The 13,563-nt window shown below is 37.2% G+C and overlaps 1 protein-coding gene across 3 annotated transcripts in view; it reads right to left on the bottom strand.

Moving 5' to 3' along the window:
• ARFGEF1 (ADP ribosylation factor guanine nucleotide exchange factor 1) overlaps positions 1–13,563 on the bottom strand; it is a 52,648-nt gene that overhangs the window by 21,069 nt on the left and 18,016 nt on the right. For all 3 annotated transcript variants that reach the window (XM_035890090.1, XM_035890091.1, XM_035890089.1), the window contains 6 exons: positions 12,714–12,885; positions 11,357–11,508; positions 7,591–7,719; positions 4,278–4,436; positions 3,747–3,897; positions 100–190 (listed from right to left, as the gene is read on the bottom strand). In XM_035890090.1, the coding sequence (XP_035745983.1) occupies positions 100–190; positions 3,747–3,897; positions 4,278–4,436; positions 7,591–7,719; positions 11,357–11,508; positions 12,714–12,885 (854 nt within the window). The remainder of the gene's footprint in view (positions 1–99; positions 191–3,746; positions 3,898–4,277; positions 4,437–7,590; positions 7,720–11,356; positions 11,509–12,713; positions 12,886–13,563) is intronic.

Here is a 13,563-nt window from a genome sequence, read left to right as displayed (position 1 = left end):
TCCAAATAGGGGTAAACTAATAATGACCTATTATTAACACAGGGTATTCAAATATTGCTTAAAAAGCTTGAGATGACAAGAGCAAATGTAATACAATACCTGTCTACAGCAACGACAACACTTTGGGAGCTAGTTTCACCAATGGATTCCTGAATACTTGCTATCTGCTTCCAATCCACGTTTCCACCAACTACAGTGAACAAAATTTGAAAAATGGGTAAGAGAGAACACAGGAAGAGCTGGGAAGAAAGAGGAAGAGAAGTCGTGCCACTACTGGCATAATTAAATATATTTTTAATTCACAAAAAAGAGAAGTACATTATTAACTTCCCTTGCATGAGCTGGGCATCTCAGTAAACAGCTGCATGTTGGTCTAAGTCCTAATTCTCTAGATTCTCTATCCATGTATAAACTGTATTAGTCCCAGGAAATTGTCCACATTTGGAACAACTGTATGAATAGATACAAGTGAAATCTCAAAAGCACAAGAACCACCTTTTTCTCTCCATCTTCCAATGGATCTTTGGTAATTCTGCTACTGAAAACATACAACATATGTCAGAGAACACCACACAGAGGACAACTTCTCACACTTTATTAGCAGCAAGTGAGTAAATCCATCCTGATAGGTTTTCTTTTTAATCATTCATAGAGAAGTGCTCCCAACAAAACTCCATCTTAAAGCTATAACTCAAGAACAGCAAAATTATCACCTGAGAACAGTGAGAAAAATCTGTAAATAAAAGTAGCAATACTTTTATTTATTTTGGAGGTTAGAAACTGTAACCCACACCTGGGAAAGCTCACATTAAGAAAATGCTAACTTCACAGTGAGCAAATTTCTGGCAATCTCTAAGCTCCCCTCCACCCCCCATCAGAAAAAGAGCAGGAATCTTGCAACCAGTCTAGGTAATTCCACCTACCCTGTATTTATTTTTTTTTTTTCTTAGGCAGCCTAACAGAAAGATAGGGGAGAACAGAAGACTGAAAGAAGGCTAGCAGTTCTGTTCTCAGAGCTTTGCAGAGACAAAAGTTCTCAAGTTTCAGACTGCCTCCCAAAAGTCTGCCTCTGAGTCTTGCTGTGCTCCAGATGACTGGCTGTCAAGTCTAGATAATCCGACCCATCTGAAGTAATTTTCTAGGGCATTTATGGAGTAACCTTTCTGTACATACATGCATACATACGTAACCTTATACTAGTATTTCAGCAACTTGTAATACTGTAGGGTTTGATCAAGACTTCTCTTGCAAGCACACAAGCCGCCAGCATCAACTAGCTTGAATCTTGGTAATGCATTAACTAAGAAATGTGTCAAAACCAGCAGCTGTGTAAAGTGAATTTGAAGGACTATTTCCAAGAAGTCAGGTAACCTTAACCAACTCTGTCAGTTTACATAAGAATTCCTTATTATTGTAAGATTTATGATTAATGGTGGAAAACCTAAACAGACAGAGTCATATTCCAACAGTTACGAGACCTTTTACAATGAAACAAAGAGTCACCTATGTAATTCTGCTTTACGAAGAAATGATTCCTCAGATTCCCATTGTCCAAAGAGGATTTCTGGTTACCTAAGTACACTTTGGCTATGACCTACTCACAGCAGCGTGTTTTGTCTTCCAACTTTGTGAATAGAAACTAGAATGGAAGAAAGCTGAACTTCATGCTTACAACTTCAAGTAAGACAACATTCCTACCAAAGAAGCAAAGGAATAGATGCTTATTTGTTTACTTTTACAACCCACATGCTTGCAATGCCCTGAGTTTTCAAGTAAAACATGAGACAGCCACATCAGGGAGATAATGCAAGAATGATGAAGCCATTCAAAAGTAGATGTCTGAAGAGTGTACACTTGAATCCTTGCTCAGACAGTAAATGAGCAAAGGGATTTCTGGGGTTGTTTTTTTTTAAAAAACACATACTTCTAGCTTCAGCAAGAAGAGTGAATGCTGCTGCTTATGCACATCTGATTTTGCAAGCAGGGTTGAAAGATGAAGCTTCTGTGTCACCAGACTGCAACTTAATTTCTCCAATTAAACAACTATTTTCCTGTAAAATAGTCTGTATATATGGACATATGCACTATTGGTTTTTCACAGGAATTTAGGTTTATAGAAAAGGTTGAAAGCCGTAGTTCCAAAGGATACTTCAAAGTTATCACAGAAAGAAAATTAAAGTATCTGCAACACACGAGTTGTGGAGAAGAGTGAAAAAACTAAAACAGTTGACAAAATTACTATGTTCTAACAGCCCCTAAGTGCATGAAAACCAAATTCCTTTGAGTTAGGCATTTTCATATTAGATTGAAGTGATATTATTAAAAAAAAAAGAAAAAAAAAAAAAAAAGGTTAAGTTTCCATATGTAGACTGTAACAAGCATTCCAGAAATTCAATTCAAAGAGAAACATTTTATGCATTTGGGCATAGACTATTTTCCTTAGAAATGCAGTTGACAAGAGGGGAAAAAGTCTTTATGAGCTGGATCTATACCAACAAGTAGCAAGTATGGTTTAGAGATACCTGACCACAGTTTACATTCTTGAGCTATTAGGACTTAAAATTTTTAAAGGCCAGTCACTTCAGCATAGAGAAACTGCCAGTATTGGAAAATAGCTAAGTTGGATAGGTCATCAGGGAACACTAAACTGGAGGCTGCATATTAGAAGGGCAGGAAAAAGCTCAGTATACGAGACATTGGCAGACACATTAATTTCCAGGCATAAAGTTTCCCTTCAGCAACCCTTGGCAAGGTGAGGAGGGTACATAGAGGCAGGCCAAAGGAGAGCACAACGGAAAGAAAAGGGCCGACTGCAGAACAAGAAAAACTGTCTGAGGAGAATGCAAAGCCAGACAAATAGGACTAGTTGAAGGCTAAGATCAGGTAAACTAGTAAAATAATCATTATTCCTCAAAAAAATAGCTACATGAAAAAGTGAGGGAGCACAAAGCTTTTGCTCGGCTGCGGGTGAAGTTATTCAAAAGGCAGGAGATACTGAGCATCATACTAAAACTGAAACTTTCTAACAGTCAAATGGAGTTATATATACTTCCTGATGCTTCCATAGTTTCCTAACACCCTACAGCTGTATGTCTTTAACAGTGTTCCTATTAAAAAAGAGAAAAATAAATAATTTTTTTTAAAAATCACCCTTTTAAAGATAATTTAAGGTAAGTCCTGCATACATTTCTAGGAGGATAGGAAACAACATCTCATTTATGGTGTAAGTTTTGGTCTCAGGCCAATCAAAAAAAAAAAAAAAGTACTTATTCAGTACCAAAGTAACGAGAACAAGAGGAAACAATTTCAGAATTTAAGCTAAACTAACCTCCCACTTGGTTTGAATACTGCACATTTCTCGCAGTTTCATAACAGGATGCTTAACCTACACATATCAACTTGCCTGTTTGTAAAATACTTGGTGCACTAATGTTGCGATATTATAAAATCTGGTCATACCATCAGCAATCTAAACTTACTTGGCCAGCTATATTTTAATAAACATTAATAATGTATCATTTTCTTACATAGCCCACTCTCCCATCCTAACAATAGTACTTAACAGAGCAAAACAAATATTCCAGAAACAGGAATACATCTATTCAAAGCCTAAGACAGTTTTGCAAAAACTACTTCATGGTCTCGTCTCCGAACCTCAGTCAACAACAATGAAAACAAAGGATAAACTTTAATATCTGTCTGAACAAAGCCAGTTAAATCAAATACTTCATATTTGCATTACTTACCCAGTCCCAGCCCTACAAATTCATCGGGTGCCTGATCTTTTGTTCCAGTAAAAGAACCTTCCCTGCCACGCACTGTCCCTGAGATGTAGCGAGGTTTTACTCCAGTTCCTATTAACTGTGCCAGTTCAAGTTGACTGATGCATTTCAGAATCTATTCCAGAGAACAAACAAGTTTTTTATCAACAAACAGCAGTTTGGAATAGTAAAAAATTAATAAATAAAAATCTTTAGGCAGATCTTTAGGGAAAAAAAAAAAAAAATCTAAACACTCAAGGCCAGACAAATATTTCTGTTCTTCTGTCCAAAATGAGTATCAATCTAAATGCTATTGGATTAGTCCATTTTATTTCTCACTTGGACATGTTTTGCTACTTTAATGCATAATGTGCAATTCTACATAATGTATGTACAAAAGTATATACTCGGCACTTATCTAAAAATTGCTGTATTTATGCACAAATAAGTACACTACTACTGTGTTCAAAATCAGTACACACTTTCTTACAGTTTAAATACAAATGACTCTTGTACCTCATGCCAGGAATTTCCTAAATAGTTTCCATCTGTATGAGCCACCGTGATGAGAGTTTTAATTGTATCAATATTCTTCTGCTTCATTTCAGTAATACCAGAACTCACTGTAAGTAACGTAAATCTTGCTAATGCTTGGACATAGGCATCTCTTTCAAGCTACAAATGGGAGGGAAAAGAATTATCTTGTAAGTATTTTAACAGTTACTTGTTCTTTGTACAATCTGTGTGATTTCAGCAACTATATCATTTACCTTTCTCCTCCTAGAAACAAATTTCCAAAGCATTCTACATAGTGAAAATCTCATGTTCTTCTGTAGTAAGCTGTAGGATAAAATCAAGCTCCCTCTATTCAGGAACATGAAGTGTAATATCTGACAGTGTAGAACACACATGTTGTTAGGCTTCTGGGTTTGGTCTTCTTGCATTTCTGGGGGGCTTTTTTGGGAAACAGGATGCTGTTTCAGAAGAAATGTTGCTTCTAAGCTAAACTTTTAATATTCTTGTACTATACCTGGTCATATTCTGAAAATGCTGCCTTAGCAGACTCTCTCAAGTCACAGGATTTTTTTGGCAACCATATCTAAACAATATATCTAAAAGACATGTTTTGCCAATTCCACAAAACTGCTCAAAATGTATTTGATTTGATCTACACTGTTTGGAGCATCTCAGAAGCTTGCGAGGCAAGACTGCCATGGGTAGGTAAACAGCAAGTGACCTATAATCGAGGCAGGTGAAATCAATCTCACAAAAAAGAATGTTCTACACGTAGGTACCTGATTTTTATGTGTAGGTTATCTATAAACACCAAAGGAAACTCCTCAGATCTCATATGAAATGATTACAACACTAAAACGGGGATTACAGTTGAGCTCACAAGTGCGTTTTACTCTCTTGTTTATGTATGATCCCATCAGAGAAACAAATGACAACTATAAAATATATTTACCTGTTTGGATGTTTAAGACTATTTTAAAATAAAATAAAAAAAAATAATTGAGCACATAATAAAACCAAATATAAAATATTACAAAAAAAAAAATCCCAGGAAGAATGTTTGTGTCATAGAGAAAACACAAACACCACAACAGTGGGCAATGACAGAAAGGATGGATTCTCAGAGGCACATGGCATGGCTGCCATGTTGAAACCCAACTGCTCCTACAGAGTGTGCTGGCAAACGCACAGCAAATGATGTATAAGCATAGAAAAATGGAAGTTTCACGGAAAGAGCACTAAGCAAAGAAGCTTTAGAGTCTACAAACTATGTATCTTCTGTGAAAGTAATATGTTTTCAGCCCTACCTTCCCTCTCTGTTCCATACAGATATTCCCCCTCTGCCCTTCTTTCTAAGCCATAAAAGTAGGAGAAAAACAACTAAACAATGCGTCCATCAATGAAGAAAGTAAAAACAGATGATATAAGCAAATTAAGTACATCCTTTTGATGCGTATCTTGTCCCAGATGCTTAAAGACAAAAGACAGACTGTGTGACAGTTTAAGATGAAAAGAATAAATAATGAAAAACAGAATCTTTAATTGAGGTTTTAGAGGTGAACGTGCACAGGTTAAACTATACTGTGTACTTTGAGAATTTTCTTAAAACTAAAAGCCTCCAGCTCCCTCCTTTCTCTCTCAAGGTGCGTAAATTAATGTTAACCATTCTTAGACACCAATCTTAACTTCTTATGTTTATTCAATGAAATAGAAAAGTTGCCAGCACCAGTCAAGGACAAGAGGAAAAACCTGCTTACAACAGAAATAATCCCTAAATCAGCTCAAGTACAGATTTGCCAGTCTCCTTAAAATCACCAGGGCTATCTGGCATCTGAAGTCAGACAACGTTGCCATCTAATCAGGACCTTGTGCAATGGAATCATCCTGTAACATACTGAAATCATCAACAAACCAGTATTGTTTTTAATGAATCAACAAAACAGAATTCCCACACAAAACCAAGAAGGAATATCACTTATACTGAAAATACAAAACCAAGTTTTTAAATTTCAGCAAATGAGAAGTGTTGTTTTTGAAACACATCCAGTTCAATCAAGTTTGTCCCAAACCAATGGAAGGGTTCGACCTTAGAGTAAACGTGTCCTTGCTCTCTCCACCCAAGGCAGACCATTGCAGGACAGGGAGCTCCCTCTGCAGCTGCTGAAACCGCTATTTGTATCAGTTCCACTTTTGCAGCTTAGAAACAAAAATAACAGGAATGTGAATTTCATTGAAGAGCTGCAGGCTCCAGGGAAGGTTCTGTTAATCAAATTTTTAAGTCTGTTCAGTTCGGGGCCCCGGGGGCGGGGAATGAAGTGGAAAGACAGAGGAAGAAAGCCTTACATGATCTCAAAGAGGCTTTTTAAGCAGCTGTATCAGATGTCCCAATGATGGGATTTTCCTTTCCACATCAGTGATAAAAAGTTATCTAATTTGTTAATTACAAGTGCAAGGGGAGAGGGAAGCAAAGCATTCACTATCGTATCACAGTTCGACAGTTTTTACTTCAAGTTAGTCATACAAGGTTGTTGGCTTTTCAGAGGTTGTTTTGGGTTTCTTTTAATGTTTTCAATGTACACATGAAATAATGCAATGTCAAACATGAATTTTGCTTGCCCCTCTCTTCAGCTATCCCTACAATGGACTTACGGCAGACCGGTACTCCATTTATTAACTAATAGTTTACAACAACATAATAGGACGTTCACTACCAATGATTTTAAAATGAAAAAAAAGAAAAAAGGAAAAAAAGTGCCCAAGTTTAATCAGAATTACCCTCTGGAGTCAGAGAGTCTGGAATTCTTGGCACTGTGCTCAATGCAAGATACATTCATGCATTACATCAGGAATGACATTTCCAGTGCCATAACTGTTAAAATGGTATCCAATTATAGAAGTTTCAGATTAGTATAATCTCTCTGAAGTTGAGAACAGTATTTCAAACATAGCTCACAGAGACACTATTTTACTTATGAAACAGGAAAGAAAGACTCATTTTATGAAACAACACAACAAAGCTCAACAGCTTTGTAACAAAGCTAGAAATAAAGTATTTGCCATAAAAGTAGTCCACGTGTGGGGAAATAAAAATTCAGTACATAGGCATGGCAACACTTGCCACAGAACACCGGGAAAAATAAAGGTCGCTTTATTTAAAACACTTTCAGTCAAATATCAGATGATGAAGTAATTGCAGAAGCAGGCAGCTGCTAGGCATTGTAGTGCATAGCTTCAGCAACAAGGACTCTTTGCACCCCACTAACATTTTTCCGGTACATAAACCAAAGTATTGTCTCAATCTTAATGTTTTTACCTGAATGTTGAAAATGCAAGCAATCCTGATTGCACATCGTATACCCTCTAAACAAAGAGAGGCAACTTCTGTGTCATCGCAGTCCTGCAGACCCACACTGAATGCAGCCAGAAAAGGTGTCCATGCCAACTGAAACGTATGCAAAATAAAAGTTACATTAGCAGCTGTTAGTACTTCAAAGGAATGCTATAGTTTCAACATCTTGCTAAAGTGTAAATTCCATCCTTAACTCACATCATTAACCTGAAGCTGCCTTTTGCCAAAAAGGAAATGGAATAGAACAGACATGAGACACAGAATAGGACAGAAGTATGGTTAGAAGAGACATGAGGCACAGAAGAGGATAGACACAATGCAGATTGACGCGCCCCTCAGAAGCACTCTCCCTCAGCAACCTCCATCACACATCACACAGCCCCATCTTCAGATAGCTGGAAAAAAAAAAAACCAAACCCCAAAGCTACATCCGTTAAATGTCTGTTGGAGTTTTGGTATTGGTATTTGGTATTTATTTTTGCACTGTGACATCCGTTAAATGTCTGTTGGAGTTTTGGTATTCCCAGAATAACCTTTATTTTTGCACTGTAAGTAATAAAGATAGTGTCAATAGTTATTGCGTAAACCAACAGAGATTCCTTTATGATGAAAAGTATGTACTTAAGACAAGTTTGTCCTGAGAACACCAGAAGGGGGGGGGGGAAAGGTAGGGTAAAATAGGGCAGCAAACTTTATTAGTTCCACTAAAATTATGGTAACACAACAACAGTAAGAGACAGGACACGACTCTTTCCTTGATCTCTCTGCTCTTAATTTTGTTGCCTTCAGCCCTCCATCTTTTTGTATCTAAGCCACTGCTGACGTTTCCCATTCTTCTTCCCTTAGGTGAGACTGAGAGTGCAATACACTCAACTGAAAGTTATTGCAGGAGAGCCCACATAGTCCTGTCCTTGTGGTCAAGGTTCCCTCTCCCACAGGCAGAAAAAACAATCAGAAAATGCAGAGGGTCCTGCCATAACTACATGTGGTTATGAAGAGGAAACCCCAGGGTACCCAGAACGATTTTAGAAATAATTTTACCTGAAGTCATCCCAGATGAAATACAGAGTCAATGGGCACAACAGGGAGGAAAAGATTTCACACTTCATTTCATAATAAAATGATGCACCACAGAGCTTTGGTTTCATTTAAGCCAGCAATTCCAAAAGCACTACCTCAGAAAAGCATTTAACGCTTGCACATGCTGCACCGTAACTCTGGGATAGTATTAAAGGCATCAGACGAATTCCTAGATCCAGGACTTAATTCCCTATTGCATGAACTTTAAAGGTCTCTTCCAACCCAAACTACTCTATGATTCTATGTTTCAGAAATGTATGTTTCAATCCCCCCCCCCTTCTAATTTTTCATTCCTTTTGAAACAAAAACTAATCTTAAAAATCACTAAACTGGAATACTTTCTTAAGAACTATCTAGAGATCCGTACAGTATGCTTTATAACTAGATTTATGCTGTTATTTACAATAGACTGTTTTGGCATTAAAGGTGAAAACAAAGGCTCTAAAATTGACAACAGATTTTGGGCTCCTTAGGTGGGTCCATAAAATGAATTTTTGTTCTGTTTTAATCATTTAGCAATGATGATAAATTTTATCCTGGCATCAATGGGTGAAAGAGATACAAAGTTTTCTTTATAAAGTTTTCCTGAAATAAAAATTATAAAGTCTAAATAAAAAATGTGAAATAAAATATTTAACTTGCACAGTTCTCACTTTTTGAGAGGACACCTCTCTGTTCAACATATTACACTGTCCTCAGTACTTTAATTAGTTTATGAACATCCTCAAATAAGATGACTTCTAATTCTTAGCACCTTCACAAAAGACGTTTAGGGTGTTAATGGACCCTGATGCTTCATATTTTGCTCCTTTGAAAACAGATTTTGCAAATGTATTTTTCAGATACTAAAGGCTAGAAATTTTATAGAGTAGTAGGGCTGGTATCTTAAGGAAAAATAGTCTATGCAGATGCCTGCATGCAAATTATTTCATTTCAGCCTTAAAGAATTCAACAGAGAGAAATTATGTGCAGTACACCTCTGTTAAGTGACACCCTGAAAACAGATCTTATACAAAGGCTTCATTTAGTATTATTCTGTACAGAGTGCTATCCCTACTTCTATTAATATGGCGATAAAGAACTCAGAAGTTTGCCTCATGGACAGCAGTCTTACAGCTAGATCCTCAGTGTGCCCAGGTGGCCAAGAAGGCCAACAGCATCCTGGATGTATCAGGAATAGTATGGCCAGCAGCAGTAGGGAAGCGATTGTCCCCCTGTCCTCAGCACTGGTGAGGCCGCACCTTGAATACTGTGTTCAGTTTTGGGCCCCTCACCACAGCAAAGACGTTGCATTGCTGGAACGTGTCTAGAGGAGAGCAACAAAGCTGGTGAGGGGTCTGGAGCACAAGTCTGATGAGGAGCGGCTGAGGGAACTGAGGTTGTTTAGTCTGGAGAAGAGAAGCCTGAGGGGAGTACCTTATTGCCCTCTAAAACTACCTGAAAGGAGGGTGTAGTGAGATGGGTGTTGGTCTCTTTTCCCAAGTAACAAGTGACAGAACGAGAGGAAATGGCCTCAAGTTGCAGCAGGGGAGGTTTAGATTGGACATTAGGAAAAATTTCTTCACCGAAAGGGCTGTGAAGTGTTGGAAGATGCTGCCCAGGGAAGTGGCTGAGTCACTGACCCTGGAGGTATTTAAAGGACGCGTAGACAGTGCTTAGGGACATGGTTTATTGGTGGACTTGACAGTGTTATGTTAATGGTTGGACTCTATGTTCTTAAGGGTCTATTCCAACCTAAGTGATTCTTTGATTCTTGAGCCTGGACCTGGAGCTCAACCTGACCTCACATCACTCCAGGGAACCATTTGTTTATTGTAAGGGTAGTGGTCTGAGACTTTCCCTCCCTGGAGCAGTTCACAGAGGGATCACATGAGGACCACTACTTGCACAAGGGCAGCAAATGAGAGCGCATGGTAAGGGCACAACAATTTATTCAGTGGCAGTTAACCGTGATGAGACAGTTATGCCAAACACCATATCCAATAGTATCCTGAGGCGTAATACACTACTGAACATACTCTACATCTACCAATCTGAATCACTAGTATGGAAAAGGCATTTGGGATGCGGACAACTTCGCACCTACACAATAGTGAAGACATTCTAACCAAGAATAATGATTTAATACAGGTCCAGCTACCTCCCCCAAAACTAGGTGACAGTCCTGGCCTTGCTGAAATATTACTTTGCAACAGACAACATCAGACGAAGTCTGTTCTGATAATTGCTTCCCCAAAATTCAATGAAGTAATCTCCCTTAGAAGCAGCAGGAGGGACTCAAAAAATGAACTGGGATTAGTCATTTCTCACTTTCTTAAATCTGTTGTTTTGACTACACCTCTACATCCAAAATAAAAATCCGTTTAACTACTCTTTATATACTTTTGTCCCCTCAACATACGCCTCGTAACTCCTCCATTACATCAAGATGCTGCTTCTATGAGCGTAGAAACTTCTTAAATCCCGGGGTAAATATAACTGGAGTAGAAGGCTCAAAATTCCCTTCTTTCCTGTAGCAAGCTAAATAACTTATGAAACGATCAAAACATAAGACACAAATCTTCAGTATTTTCAACAAATCCTGTCAGTCAATATTTTGTATTAAGGAACGATGCGATATTCTAGGTAAATAGCTAAATGAATCTCTCACCTTAAACATGGGTCTCACATGCTCCAGGTGTGTTGCACTAGTAAAAGGTGCCTGAACATGGCTCACTGCCTCCATAAGAGCTTTAGCTGTTTTAGCCATTTGTTCCATTTCCAAATTATATAGGAGTCTTCTCTGCTTTTCACTAGCAACACCTGTAAACACATTTTTTCCTCTCATTCGTCCATCTTTAGCAGTGGTGTATTCAGGAATATAGTAACTTTAGATCTTTAGCGCCATACTCAGATGCATTTTTGGTATTATATTTACTTTCTGAAATTACCACACCGGCAAGATACTTCTTTTACAAAACAGATAAAATTTAACTTAAGAAAAATTATGTTTGAAATGTAACCTAATTTTAAACCTTTACAGAATTTTAAGATTTGCACAACAAACATTTCTTCTCCATCATCTCAACTGACAGCATAAACATCATGTTCACTAAGCTAAATTCTAAGTGAACTGAAGTTTCACAGCAATCCATCAACACAGAAAATAACAATAAACATAAGTGGACATCCTTTTTCTGAGTGAGAACTACGTTAATCACCTTTTCATTTCAGTAATGGAACCTTCATCTCAGCAAGAAAGTGAAACGCAAGTCGAATGTAATAATCAGCTTCTTTAAAATGACAATAAAAACATTACGCTAATTGAAAGAATATTGAAAATAAGAGGGATTCTTTTTTCCAGAAGCCAACTTCCTGTAAGCAATCTGTTCATAAGGCTAACCTAGGACTTAAAAGTATACAAATTTGACTATGCTGGGAAAAAGTAAAGTCTTTCTTAATGTCCCCTGTAGAAAAGCTAGAACGAATAACATCTGAATCTTCACATTGTGAAAAACACAAAGAAGTTTTCATGGTATTTGAGAGAGGAAAAGATAACTAATTTTAAAAGTTCATAAATTAGGGCCCTACAAACCAAATAAGGCAGAACTTTCGAAGATGACAGACTCGTTATTGCAGGAACACACAACAGTTGCCTTAGAAATGGAAGGCACAACTACTGTGTTTGTTCTGCACTATGCCTATCAACATCACTGTTAATTCAAAGCCCTCAAATGCATTTCCCTATGTTGCTGTTCAACAGCAAAAGCTGTCTTTTCCACAGAAAATGCACCAAATACCAGAAATTCAGGTGCAAAGTGAAATGAAAACAAGAAGTTGCATTTAACACAGATTTGAAGGTACAATCATGCATTTATGTTAAAAGGAAAAGAATATGGAATTAGAAGTTAGGACACATTTTGAGTTAAGTAAGTGCTACTTGCTTCATTCATCTCATTTTAAAAAGGAGATAGCTTCACGAAACAGAAGTCAACACTTTCAAGAAAGCTAACAGTGCAACCACTTACTTTGTTTACTGGATTTTGTGGGTATTGTTAACTCCTTTGTTTCTTTCATTGAAATCTTCTTTCCAGCTATTTCATTATAGATAGCAGACAAATATTCTTCAGGGAGGTCTTTACTGTCATTGATACCTCTATTCATTTTAATATACTGTTCTTTTGTCATTTTATTCTTAACCTGAAACCCAGAAAGAAGCTATTAATATCAGCAAATATGGCAAGTTCCTGGCAATTACAATGCCACCTACAAAGCAGCCAAACAGGTGAAAAGTTACCGTCATCAAAGACAAATCTGCTGATTCAGAAGACATTAAGTATCCAACATATGCGAGACTACACTGTCAAATTTACAAAAATAATGCAAGGCCATGTGGACATTGCAACACTCACAAACATTCAGTAGGATACAGAGATCAATTAGACATACATTACAAAAAAAAAAAAAAAAAAAAAAAAAAAAGAGTATTTTGTCTTCTCCTACAGATGAAGCTATCTATTTTAAACATAATCCCATAATCTCTTAAGAGTTCAATACTCTTTCCAGATTTCGCTTAAATAATGGATGATGGCTAATCACTGCAACTTTGAATATTATGCACTGCAGAAGTGAGCTGCTATTTATCAAAATAAGGCCGCATTATTTTTTCCAGACAGACTGAAATCAGGAGCAGATTTCTGTTAAAAAAATCAATGGGTAAGTAATTACAAGTTCTGGCTTTGACTGTCACTACTGTGAGTACCATAATGTGAAAGCAAATTCAACACAGAGTAGGGAAATGATACCTTACAGAAAGGTCTAACCAAAACAACTTAAAAATCTTAACACCCATGAAACACAATACTGTTACTTAAGAGA

This window comes from Egretta garzetta, unplaced genomic scaffold (assembly GCF_000687185.1).
Source record: "Egretta garzetta isolate BGI_Z169 unplaced genomic scaffold, ASM68718v1 scaffold251, whole genome shotgun sequence".
NCBI classification, from domain to species: Eukaryota; Metazoa; Chordata; class Aves; order Pelecaniformes; family Ardeidae; genus Egretta; species Egretta garzetta.
The sequence above is the reverse complement of the archived record's forward strand: the minus strand, read 5'-3'. Positions and strand labels throughout refer to the sequence as shown.